Source organism: Phalaenopsis equestris, unplaced genomic scaffold, assembly GCF_001263595.1.
Source record: "Phalaenopsis equestris unplaced genomic scaffold, ASM126359v1 Scaffold000402, whole genome shotgun sequence".
Taxonomy (NCBI): Eukaryota; Viridiplantae; Streptophyta; class Magnoliopsida; order Asparagales; family Orchidaceae; genus Phalaenopsis; species Phalaenopsis equestris.
This window is the reverse complement of record NW_018164844.1, coordinates 24,622-44,097: the sequence shown is the minus strand read 5'-3', so window position 1 is coordinate 44,097 and position 19,476 is coordinate 24,622. Positions and strand designations below refer to the sequence as shown.

The window sequence follows — 19,476 nt, the reverse complement described above, 5'->3', positions numbered from 1 at the left end:
TATATGTAAAAATTGAAGTTTAAGTGTTGGATATGTAAACGCATGGAAATTGAGTGAAATGCACCTCATTTTGCTCATCAAAACCATGCGCGAGCTTGACCCTTGAGACTTGCAGGGAACACTTTATAGAGAAGCGCATTAGAGGCATGATGAATGTGCATGATGGTTCAATAATGGTCGACATGCTCGTATGGACCCCTTAGTAGGAATCAATGCTTGTGATTTTGAAGCTCACTGGGATAGGGTGTCGGAGAATTACATCAGACAAAGGAGAGTATTCTTAAAAGTTGTGGTGAGCGGGGAAGTGATCCCTTTTATCTAAAGGGAACTCTTTTCAAACCAGAAATTGTAGTTCATCATGAATGATATCAGCAGAAGTGGCAGAAAGGCGGAGAGGTGCCAGGTGAGCTGCAAGAGAAGGATGAGTGAGAATTGTAATGTCAAGGAGATCGGCGTCCCGTCTTGGAAGATGAATGGTTTCATCACTGTGAGAGAACTTGGTGAGTGGGTATTTCCTATTGAAAGTTGAACTGGTGAGTAAGTTTCTATAGGTTGTGGTTGTCGCTCCTGGTGTAAGATTTGTAGAATTTCTAGTTGAGATGCCTCTATCTTGCATACTCGATTGTCCACAGAAAGACTTGAGGAACCTTTGTCAGTAGGATGACACCTTCCAGAGTTGGAGAATGTAGAGGCCTGATGCCCTTGGCTCCGTGGCTTTCTTCTGGAACAATGGGTTTTGGAGCGGGATGTTTCGTTGTTGCGAGTGTTGAGGCTGTTGCACGTGCATGATGGCCATGCATCAAGTCTCACAAGTACTTTAGATGAGAATGCTCTATTTTTCACAGAGGGTGTCAAACTGACGCGTGCTAGAAAATTTATCGCGGTAGAGTAATTGATTATCGTCTTAACATTACACGAGACCGAGACACACTCAGAAGAAAGAAATAACCATTAGTGACACTAGAGTTTTGCATGAAAAATTGTAAAGAGAAAAAACCTGGGGGCCTGACCCAGTTGTAAAAATCCACTATAAGTTGATGATCACTACAACTACTTCTCCCATAGAAGCCAAAGGTTTTGAATATCTCCCAAGTTACAATGCTGATTTGCCGATAGATTTCTTGCCAGGAATAGGCGACAACTAATAGCAATCAACGGCGGACGACAGGTGGTGGTTGACGACGGTCAGCAGCGACTGACGGTGGTTGACAGTGGTCAACAACGGTCGACTGTGGTCGACGGTGGTAGAAGTGATGTTGGATTTCAACTCCTCAAAGCTTGATCTCCCCTTTCATGAGAGGGGTGAGGCTCTATTTATAGAGTTCTTGATGTAATTAACGTAGAACTGTGAACTACATTGATCGGATGGCTCGGAAGACTTCCCTCAATCATACGTCGTTTGATGGTAATTTGAGTTCCCTAATGATGTCAAAATTGAGCAATCATAGGCTAGTTGGAGTCATCTCGCCGAGATGCTCCATTTGACCATGAACTTACCAGATTCAATATATATTTGACCTCCCAAATATATCTGTAAAACTTTCTAATATGGTTTACTGTCTGGATTGGGCTTGATTTGGTTCAGATTGGACCAATTTTGATATTATTGGGTCCGTCTCGTCAAGCTGGTCAGTTTGACTATAAGATTGTTGAAATCGAAGCTTTGGATGACTCTTAATCAAAGCTTGAATATTTCTTCCTTAAAAGATTGTCTCGAGATTCATGTCATGTCTTGAGATTTGTGTCGGTTGATGACGTATCAAATCTTAAGGGGGACAAACATCATTATGCATTAATGAATTTAAAAAGATAAAATCATATAAGAGCTTAAGGATCTTACTTCGAGAATCCTTCACCCTATGAACACAAACCTCTAAGGATGGGCTTGAGGCACCTTTTATTGGTAGGATTGTATCGGTCTAAGTAAAAAAGAAAAAAAGTGTAGAAGCCTAACATTCCTGATTAGTGTACTAGTTCCTATTATGATGAGATTTGGAATGTAAGGATCTATCATCAATGGTACACTTTGTTTTTCATCGAGTAGGTGTTCAGAGAATGAGCTAGTGATGGGTAGTTCGTTCTTTATACAAATATACTGCAAGTAAGGTATATTATATTTAAACTCTATTATAAAAGTGTCTTATGTCAAAATATTAAAAATTTCATCTAACATATCTTTACCATAAATTATCATTGCGATGATACATCCTATTTTATTTTCTATTTTTGTACTTTTTTTGTGCTATGATGGCACATTTAGTATCTTCTCATATCACTGTACTTTTTTTTTTGTTAATTTAGTCTAAATCCAAGGGTATTTTTGTATCAAATAAGGCCAAGAGCATTCAAAATGATCCATGTGACAAAAACTATGATCCAAGAAAAACTTCATTTTTTACCTTGTCGTTATCACCTTGTTATAGATATATAGGATTATATATGCATAAGTAAAGTTCCGCTAACTTCTTTGTAGTGTCAATTTCACATACATATAAGAGTTTTTATCACTTGAAGTTAGATAATATGCATTCTATATCATTTTGTTTAATATATAACTTATAACATATGCATGCTTTGAATTACTACGTCAATAGATCTTCATAAGCTTGGAAATGATCGTCTTGATCTAAATATGATTGTGAGTTAAGTTAAGTAACTTAAGTATGTATAACTAAGCTATCTCAATCTCCTCTTTTCCGGTCATTATCTTTTACTACTATGAACTGTAATACCTACAAACATTATAATCAATCACATATAAATTATCTATTAAGAAGTTTTGTTCTTTATAGTCAATCTAAAATCATGAGACTAATTTTGGATGATACAATTTATAATAGATGACAAATCATCTAATAACTAAGTTGGGCCAATTATATTAGCAACTAAGCTTTTGCTTAATTATCTAAGATAAAGGATTCATGAAATCATGACTAAGCTATTTGAATCCTTTTATTTTTACATTATACATATATCAATCACTCTTTTATAATTTATTAGCTTTTGGTAATTTAGTGATTTAATGTAGAAAAATAATTACATCACTTGGATACAATGATTCAATCTATGTCTTAAGGACAATCTATTTCAAAACATATCTTATTCTAATGGGATAGCATTCCTTAAAGCATAGTTTCTTAATGTTAAGTCAAAAAATTTAAATACAAGTATGTCATCAGTAATCAAGAGAATTTTCCTAGAGATGTGCTTGATGAATGTACCTTGATTACTTACTTGATCCTGATGATTTGAATTACATGAAATTTCACATTAATTTTACCAAATTTGTTAGTAGTCGCTTTCATTATCTTCTCTTATATAATCTTTTATATAAGAATAAAATTGTTATACCATCACTCGTATGCGTCAATAGCATAAGCATGATTTAGGGTTTAGGGTAGGATTGTATCCAATTTAATAAAGCTTCTACTAACAAACCCTAGGCTAAAAAACATATAGTAAAGTAAAATTCTAGTAGGGCTCTAATTTTTCATCAAAATCTTGTAGATATTATTAGATTGATCACCAAAACTATGATTGATAATGAGTGGGTTATGTCATAAAATATAGACCCTTTTATATCAGAATCATCAAATATAATAAAGAAAATAATAAAATATTTCATCAATAATAAATCCTTTATTGATTTGTGCCAGTTTATGGCGTATCAAATCTTAAGGCAGACAAAAATCATTATGCATCAATGAATTCAAAAGATAAAATCATATAAGAACTTAAATATCTTACTTTGAGAATCCTTCACCCTGTGAACACAATCCTCTAAGGATGGGCTTGAGGCACCTTTATTGGTAGGATTGTATCAGTTAAGTAAAAAAAAAAAGCATAGAAATCTAACATTCTTGATTAGTGAACTTGTTTATATTATGACAAGATTTGGAACGTAAGGATCTATCTCAATGTTACGCTTTGTTTGTCATTGGGTAGGTGTTTAGAGAATGAGCTAGTGATGGGTAGTTCTTTCTTTATAATATGTCAAATAATGACACACAAGAAAAATAGTAATGAAAAATGATAGAGTTTATTATTTGAGGTAAAAATGAAGTTTCTTGCATATATAAGTAGTAGACTACTCTCACAATAGATGCAATATTTTTTACGCAAAAATACTAAGAGAACGCACATAGCCTAGCCTAAATGAAATAATTTTCATTATAAGTATTAACCTATAATAATTTACCTTATTTAGTTGCAAAAGAATGTACGATTATAAGGGATCTCCAGAAATGTGAGAGAGAATATTATAAAATGGAGAAGGGCATTAGTGCTAATTAGTAAAGGACAGTATTACCGGTCGAAAATGATGATTTGAACGTGTTCTGGTCAAGAGAGCTCCTGAACTATAGGATGAAAAAGACCGGGCACGGCCAACAAACTGCCAGATGGCTCGTTATCCCACGGGCCACCCGATTCCTATAAACAGCGCCATTGCGGGCTGAAAACACCCAACGAAACATTGCAAGAAAGAGCTCTTGATGGGTAACAGCACCGCTCCCAATCGCGTCCCACTCACGACTACTGCAGAGCAAAACTTACTTAATCGCTCTCGCCGCCCTCCACTCTATGATTCGCCGGAGGAAATGGCTCTGCCGATAAAGGTTAATCTTCTTTTCCCATCTATACTTTTGTTTTATTTCTTTTCTTAAACCATATTCTTTTGCATCATCGATTCAGATAGAGGATTAGTGTTTTGCTGCTGAATCCTCTATTAGTCTCCTCTTCATTCCATAAAGATTTTATAGGAACTTATGAAAACCAGCTTGTCTTCTGCAGAAAAGGAAATTGTGCTTGACTGAAAATGCGGTATGTAATGAGAAAGAGTTGGAGAATTCGTTCTGCAAATTTGGGGACGATCAGAAGAAGGTTTTTTTTATTTGTTTTCCTCATCGCGTGCATTATTTGGTCGATAAGTTGCATCTTTGAAACTATGTCAAAATCCATTCATATGCTTTATTTTTATTTGTTCCGATATGCTGATTAATATATGTTTCAGGTTCTTGAAGTAGGTGGAGCAAGATTGCAGGATGTGGGTGTGGCCTTTAATAATGCAAGTGATGGGACTTTACGTGAAAAGAAAGACGTGAAAATTGAAGAAGTGAGAAATGAATTCTAAATCTTGTTTTTGGGATTCGTTAACGCTGATGTGTAGAATTGTGTGGGTGACATTTTTTTTTTCTTAGCTTGCTCCACCAAAAAGATGGTTTTTAAATCCAACTATTGATCTTGTACTTCTACGCACAGGAACACCTTGTATGGTTCTCCTGATGTTAAAATATCTTCGATGCATGCAATTACCTCTCTATAAATATTTTTTTCTTTCTTGCCTTGGATTACATAGAAAAGAGGCTTTTTCATTCTTTGCTTGGATAACATCAAAAAGAGGCTTTATCTGTTATTAAGTAGTTTTTTTGAACCAACTGTTGAAGGATCTATTATAGAAACCTATCATCCATTATCCGCTCACTTAGAAAAGTGAAAATAATATTGCACCGTGGAAGGTAGTGACTCAATATCTATAGTGTATGTTTCATGCTTAGCTTGATGTAAACATTGCACATCATTAATTTTTAATGAAGTTGAAATGGAACTTGCTCTAATACGAGGTATCTTTTTTTCTATAGTGGGTTCAAGTGCCATACTGTATTTGCATTCATCTCATGTTAATGAAATCGGTAGAATGTTCAACTTGTTAGGAGGGTGGATCACTAAGGTCCTAAGTTATATCTTATACCCAAAAGCTCGAGCTAATGGGCAAACATCACTCTTAGTATATTAAGTACTCAAATCTTTTTTTTACTCTTGATTTGGGACCAAATTCATTCTCATATTACCTTAACAATATGTTGTTATTATTAACCCACAAATGCTAGCTTTGTAATACAATCAAATGTCATTAACCAAGATCCAACTCAACTTCATGGAGCCCTCATTAGTTTTAGTTGCTCTTAAATGTTGTTTGATCATGATAGAAGTCATCAAAATCTATTAGTTGCAAACCTTGTGTAATGCTTGATCCCAATTAGACGAGAGGATTTGGAAATTTTTCTTGGTTCCAAAGTTAAATCTAATATATTTTTTTGGTGGAAAATTGTCAACTTGTAACATTAGCCAATACAAAACTGAACTTATACTTGTATTTTTGTTGTGGCACTATTTCCACTCTCATGTTTAACCTAACATAAAGTTTGCCAAATGACTTATAATAAAAGTGACCAAATGTGGCCTTGAAAAGACTTTTTGGGCAATGTTGTAATTTACATTTTTTTTAAAATCCATGTTGATGCAATAGTATGTTCATCAGTTGATTGGAAATTTTCAAATTTAACATTCATGCATCCAAATTTTGTGACATCTAAGTCAATCGAGATGTTACTCAAATCTTGAAGATTTTTAATGCTACATCTTTTCATTGTTTTCCTTTTTTTTTCTTAGGATATTTGTTTGATTTTATTAATTTCCTTCTTTTGTTTTCTCATTTCTTTACTTGTAGCTCTCAGATTTACAATCTGATATAGAATTTTAACATTCAACACTAGCTTGTAAAATTTCTTCTTTAGTTTAGTGTTATAATTTTGTTGTCTGTTTGATACAGTTGTTTGAATCTTACAGGTTTGGAGTGATCATCAACAAGGAGCCGGAGGCAACATGCAAACTTGTGGTAGCTATATAGAGAAATTTAAAGAAGATATGGATAAAGCACCTTGTGCTTCTCATCATGACTATTTCAAGGATAGACCAAAGTTGTCAAACAACCACTTCTCCTCCTTATTAAAGATGAAAAATCTTAGAGGTTTGTATATGCTACATTATTTTTTCTCAAATCTTATAAAAAGATTTGTAGGCCATGCATGGCAAATTAATTCGCTCATGAAATTATTAAAGCATTTGTAAAAATGCAAGTCATGTTATTTCTGATAACTTTAAAAAGAAGGAAGTGATATTTTCTATTTTTAGTGAATCTCTTGGAAACTCTCAATAATAATATGTGTTGGTATTTATGTTCTATACAAGGCTTTCTTGGCTTTTATATGAATAATGATTTCTAAAATTAAGAGTTTAGTTAGGTTGTCGGGGCTAAATATTTGGATACTTGGGGTACGATTAATGATGATGGATTTCAGTTGGATTTTGCTGGGTTGAATAAAAATGCCTTTCTATCCAAGCCTAATATTAAAATAGATTTTGCTACATTTGACAATGTAACACCAACAAGCCTTAATACTCATATTATACTTGTGAAAGTTTTGAGAAGGTTAAATTAATGAAGTTCATGCCCAACAATTTATAACTAGAGAAACTAAGGATAATTTCAATTGTGAAATGAGAAAAAGCTTACAAGTTTTTTTTTTAACTACTTAATTACGTAGCTGTCCCATAATACTTCAAATTTTTAATCCTTTTGTCCTATCTATTGGTTCAAATTTCTTCTTCCTCCATTTTATTTGCTATTGGGCTTTGGTAATTCATTCAGGTTGTAACTAATTGAGAAATGTTCACTTCTTCATAGAAGTTGCGTATACTGATGCTACTTCTAATCCATATTCTAGTTGATAAAATATTCACATAACACATTATGCTAGTTATTTATATTTTTAGATGCTAGTAATTTTACCTTCTTCTTTACCATTTACCATTTTGTTGAAATTTTGTTAATTTTAATTTATAATAATTTTATAAGATGTAATGAAGTTCGAAATTTTTTCAGGTCTGATTCCTAGTTGCAAATTCCATTATGTCAGAAGAAGGACGTCATTTACATGCAAAATTGAGCATAAAAATACTGATGCTAGCTTATATTTACCAAAAGAGCATGATTCGGAACCAAAGATTGATGTTGCTACCAATAGGAGAGCCTATTTGGCCATACCAATATCAATGGAAGCTTCTCAAATTGGAATTATTCCATCAGTCTCTCAAAATTTGGAGAGAACAACAACTAGATGTGAACCTTCTCATGTTTCTCGAGTTGAAAGAAAGGTGAGATTCTTTGTCCCATCATATTCCTGTTGGGAATATTCTTCTTGTGACTGTTGTGTTATTGTTATGGAAATTGAATTTGTGTTTAATATATCTTAGTTACTTTACTCTATTTCACGTATCCAGCATTCCGACGATGGGACACATAATATAGATTTCAAAGGCTCAACAGGGACTATACAAGATTTGGAAGTAGGGAAAAAAATCATAAGAACATATGTGAGAAATAAGTATCGGAAACCTCTCTTCAAAGGTATAATTTCCTCCATTTTGCCTCATTGCTTATATTTTGTGTCATTGGGACCCATAATATAAATTTCAAAGGCTCAATAGGAACTGTACGAGCATGGGAAGTAAGTCAAATAATCACAAAAACATAGGTGAGAAGAAAGTACCGGAAACCTTTCTTCAAAGGTACACTTGCCCATTTTTCACACCATTGCTTATATTTGTCCCTCTCTCTCTAAGTATGTATGTGTCTGTATACATATTAAAGTTATGTCCACTACATGCTTTATATGACAATTTTTACATAAAATTTGATTAATTGAAATTAATTTCAATTAAAATATGTTGAGCATGATACATCTACTTGTTAGGCAATGGTTGGCAAAAATGTGATTTTGAAATGTTATGATTTTAAATTCATCATGTTTCTTTAGGATCTTTTTGTGAGAAAATTTAATTTGATAAGTATTGTAAAGGCCATCCCAAGTCTTCAAATGAGTTTTCAAATTCGATCAAACTTACCTTTTTGGGATGTAGTGAGCAAACTAAAACTTTTTTTGGTTGCATTTTCTAGACTGGTGTAGAGTGATGATGTCCATGACCTTGGCTTGAGTAGAAACAAAAATTTCTTCTTGAATTAAATGTGTTGCATGCTAGTGATGACAATACTTTTACATACATATTCAAACTGACTCCAGAAGAACTTCAAAAGACTTCTCAAACAAAATATGTACCTCAAACAAATTGAAGAGTTAGGAAGTGAGGTCAGTGCACGTAGTTTTCAATTATATTTAGGAAAAGGGAAAGGATAATATTAGTTATATATTTCTAACACTATCCACTTTCTATGATCTTAATCCTAATTCTCCTTGACATGAAATGTTTGTCTTGGGCTTTTGCCTTTAATTCTTATTAATAGATTCTCAAATATATCATTTTTTTTGTTTTAGTAATGTTTTTCTTTCCATATTACTTCTCTTTCATCTTTATAATTAATCTAACTTGACCAAAACATGTTATTTCCTTGTTTATCCCCTACAGCTTAAATGCTTGATCTTGATGCTTTGCATCTCTTGGCAGATACAGCTGTGAATCTTGGATGAGGTTTGACTTTTCTTCTATATTTCTTCTCTTTCTTTATTGCTTTAGATACATTTTAATTGCAAAGTTATGTTGTTATCTTCAGTCATCTAGTATTCATTGCATGTTTTTCATCCCTTTCTCAAATCTCGAGCTTCATTCTTTGGTGTTTTATTTCGAAGATACTTGTTTTGGTTTCTGTTATTAACTTATATTATTCATATTAAATATTTTTTCCTTCCTACACGGGCAATTCTTACTCGATGATGTTTATATCTTTGTATATCCAAGTTTGGTTAATTCCATGGTTTTAACTTAATTATGCAGTTTGCTCCCTAGTAAACATCCTACAACTTTTGACTCTGGGGTAACAATGTCATTAAACTGGCCGCTAATGGTGTAAATTTAAAAGCTTACGTGTGAAATACAGAAAATATGAAGTTTTGAGTGTTATGCATGTAAATCCCCCTATAATGTTTACTCCTTCCAATGATGAAAGAACTTCACTCGAGTTATATGATCTTAAGCAAAAAAGGCACCAACTCACTATCGAGAACTTTAAAATGATAATATTGTTATGGTAAAGGTTGTAATGACTAATTGACCTATAATTACTTGCAGTAGGGAATTTACATTTTTAAATATGAAATTAAATAGGAGGGCATTCACAAATTTTGGTGGGAAATGACAATTTAGTATTATTTTAAACAAATTCAATTTTCTGTTTTCACGTCATGTCTTAACCAAGTGTTTGCAAACACCTCTTAATTTACCCATATTATTGTATAATATCTTTTCTACAATAGCCTATGAATGAGCTACTTATAACTTGTTTGGGCAATTATAATTATTTGTAAATGTTTTGTAGTTTTTGTTGGAATGTAGACTCTTAGAAAGTTATAATGGGGATTATAAAGTATTTTCTTTTAGAAAGTTGAGTAATATTTTCTTATGATTCCATATTTTAGTAGAGTTGGTTATAAAAAGCTGATTTAACCAAAAAATGCGATAACTGTTTGAAATGTTAAAAAAGAAATAATTCCAAAAACTGACAATAATAATCGTACTATAAAAATTTTAAAGGGGGGCAATAATACTTTGGTACTATCGTGTAAGATTTACTTAGACATCTTTTTGAATATTTATTCTAGCAAAGAAATGTCAATTACTTGAGGTAGCAAAATAACAGGATTTAATAGCAGAGTTCCAATTGTGTATGTTTTTTTTTTAATTAAATTGTGCACACCAATTAAAATTGAGACATACTTAAACTTGTAAAATTGGGTTATTAGATATTTTTTGTTTGCTAGGTGAAACGTAATCCTCGAGGCACTTTCTAGTGTAAGCCTTACATTAGAAGAAAAATATATATTAAATTTCTACTAAATTAACATATTCCAAACTAACATATCAACAAGATAATATAGTAAGAAATAACAAATTGTGTAAAATAAAAAGTAACATGTTAATATCCTAATACAAAATCATGGAGTAAAGTGTTATACAAATATGAATTTAAAAATTTATGCTATGACATCAAGCAAAATACTAAAACGCAAGAACTAACAAATAAAATGTTGAATCTTGACTAGGTATTAATGTTCAAGCAGTTTGAGCATGGAATTCAACACTTAGAATTCTGCTTTTGGAACTTGGCCTGCCCAGCACTTTGAACTTGACTAACTTGGCGCTTTTGGAACTTGGACTTTACAACTCGGCTAATTAAGAGGTTGGAATTCTTCCTTTAGAACATAGACATCAGTATTCAGAAATCGATCAACGCGTCGCTTGAAACTCAGTTCTTGAGACGCTGCCTTTGAAACTTGGCCCTTCGAACTTGTTCAACTCAGTTTTTAGAAGCCAGTCAATTGGACAGGCTACCCTAGCAGTATATATTTCATTTCTATTTGTTAATAGTAAGTTTAAATTATAATAAATTAATAAATACTTTCTATATATGATTATAAGGGTCTATTTGAGAAAAATGATATAATATATAGGCAAGAGAATCATCTGAGATCGAAGCGAGTATTACTTTAATTTTTTGGAGTATTTTATTTCTTTAATCAAATTACATTAATAATTACTTATATTTCTTAAGTCTAGTTGCAAAATTTTATTTTGATTTATATGCTTTTTAATTATTAGTTATGTTGCCGTAAAAATAATATATTTTTAACACTACTAACAATTGCACATTATTTAAAAATATATAGATTATATTGAATTGAATGATATGAATATATGAATAATATTATATAAACTGCTTGCATGTGCATTTTGAATATGATAGAGTTTACTTTCTTATAGTACTAGATAAGGATGCTAAGATACTTGTGCATGCATAATAGAAATGTTATTGATGTTGATGTACTTAATAGATATAAACTTTTTACATTGTTCCTCTGACGGTTGTAAATGATAATATATAAATAAATTCAAATTAAATATTATGCAATAGGATTGTCTTGCTTTTAACATTATTTTTAGTGCCTAGTAATTTGTAGTAAATTTTATTGTGGCGGGCCTTGGGAATTCTTTTTTTTTAAAATGTTCTCATCATTGCTAAAACTAATGAAAAATTATAATTGAACTTTGTTACCTTTTTTTCCTGCTCAATTTGTTCTTATGTTGAGGAAATCACTAGGTTCCCTATAATCAAATATATACAATGAGGAGCAAATGATGTCCAATACATATATTATTTTTTGTTCATTAATTTTTTCCCAATCACTCTGTACATTTGCATTATTTGTAATAAATTGATCCATCAAATGTTGTCTAATCTCTTATATGACTTTGCCAAGAAATTCAAAATTTTACTTCACATCCTCTCCTTATTTTATGATTTAATATTTTTTTAAAAAATAATGTCATGGGCATTGTTATCCAGAATATTGATCAAGTTTCTATCTTGATATTAGATTAGCATTCAAAGGTAATCGCCACTCCTGTCCAATTACAAGTTCTCCTAGTCTTCTCAAAGATTCCTTCAATGTTATTTAGCTCTTCCTTCAACACTCAAGTTCTTAAATTATACATATATGACAATTTTAGGCCTTGATCATAAGAAATTATGAAATGAAAATGAAGAGGGAGTTTTCAATGTTATAAAGAGTTGTACTATCATAAAAGAACCATTCAAGGTCCAGATGGACACATCTGTTTGGCTCTCTAGTATTTTTATTAGACTTTTTGTTGCCATTTCTCGCATCATCTCCTTCATCCTTCCCACTTAGAGACAAAATACGAAACAAACCTATCCATGAAAGGATTGATGTAGCTCCAGTGACAGAGAAGATGAGAGAGTTTTTTTATATGGCTTGTTGACGTTAAACGTCGACTATCTGTTGATCCAGTTAGGGGAGTAGATGTTTTAGATTCGAGTTATGTTAGGAAAGCGGAAGTAGACCTAAAAAAATTTGGGCATCTTTTATAAAAAATAATCTTAATCTTTTAGAATTCAATGAAAATATGACACTCAATAGGACACAATAGAGAAAAATGATTCATATAGTCGGCCCTATGTAGTGGGATAAGGCTTGTTGTTTTTGTTGTTATTGTAAATATCCTTTTGTTTCTCTGCATGAAATTTGTGGCAAAGAAGATAGAAATCTTTAACATTGTGCCCCCTTTCATAATAAAAATTAACACCATTTTATTGCTTAAATTCATGGTGCCAAATACTTTGGCATGGTGAGTTTCCCACAATACATGGTTACCTGTGATGATTGCTACAAAACTGCGGTTTGACTTTTTCCAAAAAAAAAAAAAAAATTGTAACAGCCACCGTAGTTTTCTGAACAGCAGCTTCACAAATTCTTCTTCAAACAGTTGCAGCTACCCCAAACATACTTTAAAGAGTTAACAAATAGAAAAAGCCTTGGTACCTTCATAGCTTCTTCTTCAGCAGTTTCAGAGTTGCTTCTTCAAACAGTTAGAGCTGCCCCAAAAAAGATCCTAAAGAGTTAATGAATAGAAAAAGTTTTGGTAGGAATCTTACATAAAATCACATCTGCCAAGGCAAGCAATCTTTACAGCGGACATAGTTTTCTATAGAATAAACGACTATTATACCTCCATGTATTTTGAAAGACTGCAAGGAACGGTCCAAGAAAATGCCTCTTGGAGAGAGCAACCACTTTGTAGAGTCAATTTGCAAATACAACCTCATATAATTCAGGTAACAATAAAGCTTTGAAATTACATTAATTATACCTAAAGGAATGAAGATTCCAGCCAGAAAAAAGGAGAAAAGGCTCTTCCCCAAACAATTAAGATTCAGAGAAATCTTAAAATGATGATGATAATCCTTAGCTAAAGGCAAATTATGGATCTAAACATCATTCCAATTTGATTTTAACATCGTCAATGATATTCTAAGAGATAAAGTGAATGATATACAATTGCTTTCTTGACATTCCTTATAAAAGGATAGTAAGAGTGCCTTTATCCCTCCAAAAGTTAATAAGAGTTGAATTATTCAAATAACAGTTTTGTATGTCGTCTTTCTATAAGGAGTTGTAATTAACATGAATATATTTTCAGATCTATTTCGCAAGAAGAGGAAGATCCATTATTTAGAAATCTAAAATGTGATGCCCACCAAATTTTTTGAGTCTACTTTTATTTTCCAATTGACAAGAGTGACCTCTACCTTCATCTTTTTTGTTTCACATAAAAAAAAAAAGTTTTAATGTAGCTTAATTTGCTGATGACTTACTCAAAATCTAAAAAAAAAGGAAGTGATAGAAGATGGCATCAACTTACTCAAAACAATCTTCTCACCTTCGGAGAAGAATTTGCCTTTCTAAGATGTAAGTTTTCTCTAAACTTTGCAATTTTTAGTCTCGAGGTCTTTTTTGTTCTCTTTGGAATCCAAAGAAGACTTAAAAAGGAACAAACTGGCAATAAACAAAAGTTATTAAAAGAGCTATTTTAAGCTTTTTTATGTTCATGCCCCAAGTTCTATTTAATCAGTTAAAACAATCATCATGAGAGGACATTAACATGACAATACCCTAAAAACCTAATTTTGCTAGTTTTTTTCCCATACCGCTTTTAATATGCTTAGTGCATTTTGAATTATGACTACATGGATAAGAATGAATCCTCAAGTAGCATTGTGTGATGTGCACAATGCACACAATACGTTAGCATTCTCTTTATCGAATAAGATCACATTTCATTGGTGTTAACCTGTTTTTCTTTTCTCCTCTTTTGCCCTACATTAGCATTCTCTTTATCCAATAAGATCACATTTCATTGGTGTTAACCTGTTTTTCTTTTCTCCTCTTTTGCCCTTCATTTCTGTAAGAGAGCATTCATTTTCTCTGTCTCCAATATCATAATCATTATGGAAGATAAATATTCTTTAAGTTTCTGAATTGGATCTATTTATCCAAAATCTAGAGAGACATGTATTTTCTCTCCTCTCCAGCAATTCAAGTTTGCCTCAAACTTCAGTTTTTTTTTTTATTTCTTACAATGCCTATTGAAATCTAATTAGATGCTTGTTGGTATTCATTATATTTGTTTTGTTAGTATGTTATGCTTTTAAGCTATTCAAAGATATTAGTATTCATATGCATTGCTCCTTTATGTTGGTGGGGCCTTATCTACTATCCATGTACATTAATAAAACAGGGTGGGATTTACATACATATGACACATTCTTTTGCATTTGCATATCTAATGCATAAAATATTATATTTTCTGAGAGTCTCAAATCCTTAACATCACATGAATACACCTCTAATATTAATTTACACACTTGTTTATACATATTTTTTACGTTTACGTCATTAAAATTTTATATAAGTCAATTTAAGATTTGAGTGTTAAATATGTATATATAATTGAATTATATGATACCCATGTTAATCCCCCTAAAAATAACAATTAGTTTAATCAAATGCAGGAATGTAGCGACAACAGATTACCACCTGCTAAAGCCATGGAAATATTTGAGCATGCAGCCAGAGACTTGCACCATCAATGCTCTGAAAACCTCCACATCTACAAAGGAATAGGGGAACCTAGAAGCATCATTAAGACTCAAGTCTTGTCTCTAGCAAGATCGCCTGCTTTAAAATTACTGGTGTAATTTTACTTTGCTGTTCCAAGCTGAATAAGCTTCTCAGGTTGTCTCTTTCCTTGCCTCAATAAGCAAATACAACAGGAATGATCAACATTATTTTGGTTATTCTTGTGCAAGGTTTGTTACCATTCTTGCATTTGTATCCCAAAGGGAGCTATTCTTTTTAGATTTTAACATAGTATAGTATATTTATAAATACCGTTGGAGCTATTGGGCAGTACATGTTTGTTGTAATCGAGCTATTTTGCCCAATTTATGAAGTTTGGCAGTTGCCACATTAGAAAGTAATTTCGTGAACACTTGTCTTCTTGCTATTCTAATTACATGATTCCATGCCAGTAATAACAAATAGGAGGATTTACATACATACCACATAATTCTTATGTATTTAACATCCAAATATTTATATTTATTTTTCTAATACTTCTGTGCATAAACTTCTATATGAAACTATATATTTATTTAAAAAAAATTAATGATAGTATTATTTGTCAAGTGATATTAATGATGGGTGTTAATATTATAACTATGAAAGCTTTAAGTGCTAGATATGTAAATATATATGAATATTGTGGTATGCATTTAAATGCCCAAATATTGGAGCAAATTTTCTCGCGTTTATATGACCCCAAGGTCTTATACGAGTCCACTATCCCGAATAAGTGAGTGGAGGGAGAACATTCTTCAAATAGAAATTTGGAGCATTAGATAGCTCATCCATGACTTCATTTTGCTCACCCATGTTCAGAGCCAAATGTGAATTCAACCAGATTCTTTCATCATGATGTATTTGGAGCATTAGATAGCTCATCCATGACTTCATTTTGCTCACCCATGTTCAGAGCCAAATGTGAATTCAACCAGATTCTTTCATCATGATGTTTAAGCTAATTTTATATTCAGTTTTGTTATACAATAGCAAATTAAGGCCTCTATTTCTAGTAAAGGGGCTCTTATTTATGAAATATTAACACTTGTCTATCTATTCAGCAAAAAAAATATGAATTGAAGGTGCAACGATCGGCAGAAGAATTCCTAAAGTTGAAAGAACCATTAGAAGATGATGAAGAAAGCATCCCACCGCAAGCAGATGCTAAGAGGCATCATAAAATTCATCCTAACATTCTTCCATTCAACCTGAACCTCTTTTTTGGGGTTCTCAATACAACATATTTTAGATTTTCTAGCAATGTAAAGATTTTTCTTCTTGATTTTTTTTGTTGATTATTTTAAACAGATTACGCAAAACTTTTTATAAACATTTTTTTTTCTAGCCTATATGTGAGCTTTCTTCTTTATAGATCTGTGTTTTTTATTTTCTATTATTTATTTATTATTTATTATTTATTATTATTTTAAACTGATTATATTTAGCGGGACAAGTCCTACTCTTTGATTATTGTGAGCTCCTTTTAAATATCTAAAACACTTCTATCTTCCATGTATTGTATCATATATAATACTTTATTCTAAAGCATGATAATTGATGGTTTCTGTTATCAACTTTCATGTTAGAATATTTATTTTTTTATGAGATAATTCATTACAAATTAATTGTGAAGGATTCCATTTAGTTTTAAGACTTCATCTCTTTATGATAGGTTAACCTCGTTATTATTGAATGATAGTTCACCAAATAATAAAATTTTTTCTACCATAACTAGATCATATGTGATTTTTTTGTAATATAAAAGAATTTGGTCATATCACATTACTGAGTTTTGTAAAACATGATTTGAATATTTTAGGTCATATATAAAGTCAAAAAACTTTCCATATTTTAATGTTTGATGGATCAATGGTATCATCTTATACAATATATATATATATATATATATATATTCTTACAATTTTATTTTGTATCTATATATCAAAGGCTTTTGTAGATACATAGATGAAGTGATAGTTATAACCTGTTAGTTAGCAAAAAAAAATGCAACTAGGCTGATGTTTTGGCAAAAGATCCTTTTATTGTGGAATCTATAGTCATATTTGATGTATTTATTTGGCAAATTTAGATATATTTATTATTGCTAAATTTTTATATTTGGACAGAGATATTTACATTTGACACATGACAAATATACTGCAATGAAGACAAATTATATTATTACACAACGACTTGGTCCAATGTTTTAGACTTTCATATATATATATATATTAATTTTTTACTTATTTTCTTTATTTTTTCAGTGTTTTGTTAGGTTTTATATAACTTGTAGTAGGATTTTATACTAAAAATTCTTTTTATAACTTTGAATATATTGATTATAGAATTAACATTGTTTTATAAAAGATATTTGTTAAAATTAGGGCCCATTTGATCAACTTTTAATTTTAACATGTTTTCTATCTATCTTCTATATGAGGTACATAAAGAAATTACGAATAATTAAAACCCTTTTAGCAATGGTGCTTTTTTATAATATGGCCAATTTCACATACATATAAGAGTTTTCTTCATCTGAAGTTAGATAATATGCATTTTATATCATATTCTTTAATATATAGCTTATAAAATATGCATGCTTTGAATTACTACGTCAATAGATCTTCATAAGCTTGGAAGTGATCGTCTTGACCTAAATATGATTGTGAGTCAAGTTAAGTTACTTAAGTGTGTATAACTTGGCTATCTCATTCTCCTCTTTTGCTGTCATTGTCTTTTACTACTACGAACTATAATACCTACCAACATTATAATCAATCACCTATAAATTATCTATTAAGAAGTCTAGGTCTTTATACTCAATCTAAAATCATGAGACTAGTTTTGGATGATACAATCTACAATAGAAGACAAAAAATCTTATAACTGAGTTGGGACAATTATATTAGCAACTAAGCTTTTACTTAATTATCTAAAATAATGGATTCATGAAATCATGGCTAAGCTATTTGAATCCTATTATTTTTACATTATACATATACAAATAACCCTTTCTATAATTTATTAGCTTTTGGTAATTTAGTGATTTAATGTGGAAAAATATTTGCATCACTTGGATACAATGATTCAATCTATGTCTTAAGGACAAATTATGTCAAAACATATCTTATTCTAATGGGATAACATTCCTTAAACCATAGTTTCTTAATGCTAAGTCAAAAAATTTAAATACAAGTATACTATCAGTAATCAAGAGCATTTATTTCGAGATGTGCTTGAATGAATGTATCTTGATTATTTACTTGGCCTTGGTGATTTGAATTACATGAATATTTCACATTAATTTTACTAAATTTATTAGTAGTTGCTTTCCTTATCTTCTCTTATACAATCTTTTATATAAGAGAAAAATTGTTATAACATCACTCGTACACGTCAATAGCATAAGTATGAAAAACTTCCCCAATTAATGCACATTCTTTGAGTCTCAATATCTATTTGAACATAATGATATTTTTCAATTGGTTGGATGACAGGCTTGACAGATGAATTCAAGTTTTACATGTTTTTTATTGTTTGTTTATTTACTTAATAATGTATAAAGAAAGAAATTACTAATTTTAAATGATTGGCCTCATTATCAAATCCGATTAAAGAGCGAGTATGAACATATCATAGCCAATTCTAGGCATATCTATTCACTTCTAATAAATCATTGACTTGAATGTCATATTAATTTGAGGAGGTGTACAAATTTTCTTATGGTTAATTGTAGGTATATCTATCAAAGTAAAAATGATTTTCACATACTCATGCCTTTCTTAATTAAAGGGTATAACAACATATATTATTTGGAAAGGATCCCTCTTTAATAATAGAATATTAACTAATCCATCATAAGAGAGTCTCATTAGAGGGTTTCTTCATCCCTAATATCAAAGTTATAAATGTTGAGGGTTACAAATGAGTGTGCCTAATTTTATTTAAGAAAACAAGATTTTATTTATTAGTTTTCCTACACAACAATTGAGCCTAACTAGGGTTAAGACTTCTCTCTTTGATTTGGAATGAATGTAACAACATTGAAGAAAGACTAAATGTATTTCAAAAATGACATTATTTGTTGATTCTAATTTGACTTCAACTAACTATCATAAATGTTATTTATTGAGAAAATTATGTG

The 19,476-nt window shown here is 31.1% G+C and overlaps 1 protein-coding gene across 3 annotated transcripts; it reads left to right on the top strand.

Moving 5' to 3' along the window:
• Positions 1–4,329: 4,329 nt before the first annotated feature.
• On the top strand, positions 4,330–15,520 carry LOC110026804. Of its 3 annotated transcripts, none has more exons than XM_020727951.1 (9): positions 4,330–4,616; positions 4,792–4,878; positions 5,012–5,113; positions 6,628–6,808; positions 7,724–7,995; positions 8,122–8,248; positions 8,329–8,409; positions 9,265–9,327; positions 15,224–15,520. In XM_020727951.1, the coding sequence occupies exons 1-7, from the start codon at positions 4,494–4,496 to the stop codon at positions 8,373–8,375; spliced, it is 939 nt and encodes a 312-aa protein (XP_020583610.1). In that variant the 5' UTR covers positions 4,330–4,493; the 3' UTR covers positions 8,376–8,409; positions 9,265–9,327; positions 15,224–15,520. The 3 variants fall into 3 exon arrangements, with proteins under 3 accessions (XP_020583610.1, XP_020583609.1, XP_020583611.1); XM_020727950.1 differs by having other exon boundaries at positions 4,792–4,881; XM_020727952.1 differs by lacking the exon at positions 5,012–5,113 and having other exon boundaries at positions 4,792–4,881.
• Positions 15,521–19,476: the final 3,956 nt, after the last annotated feature.

Bases quoted from the DNA above. Each gene is read 5' to 3' on its own strand.
- LOC110026804 (XM_020727950.1), top strand. From the start codon at position 4,494: ATGGGTAACAGCACCGCTCCCAATCGCGTCCCACTCACGACTACTGCA. The intron at 7,996-8,121 runs GTGAGATTCTTT...TCACGTATCCAG, and splicing joins TTTCTCGAGTTGAAAGAAAG to CATTCCGACGATGGGACACA. The intron at 8,249-8,328 runs GTATAATTTCCT...AAGGCTCAATAG, and splicing joins TCGGAAACCTCTCTTCAAAG to GAACTGTACGAGCATGGGAA.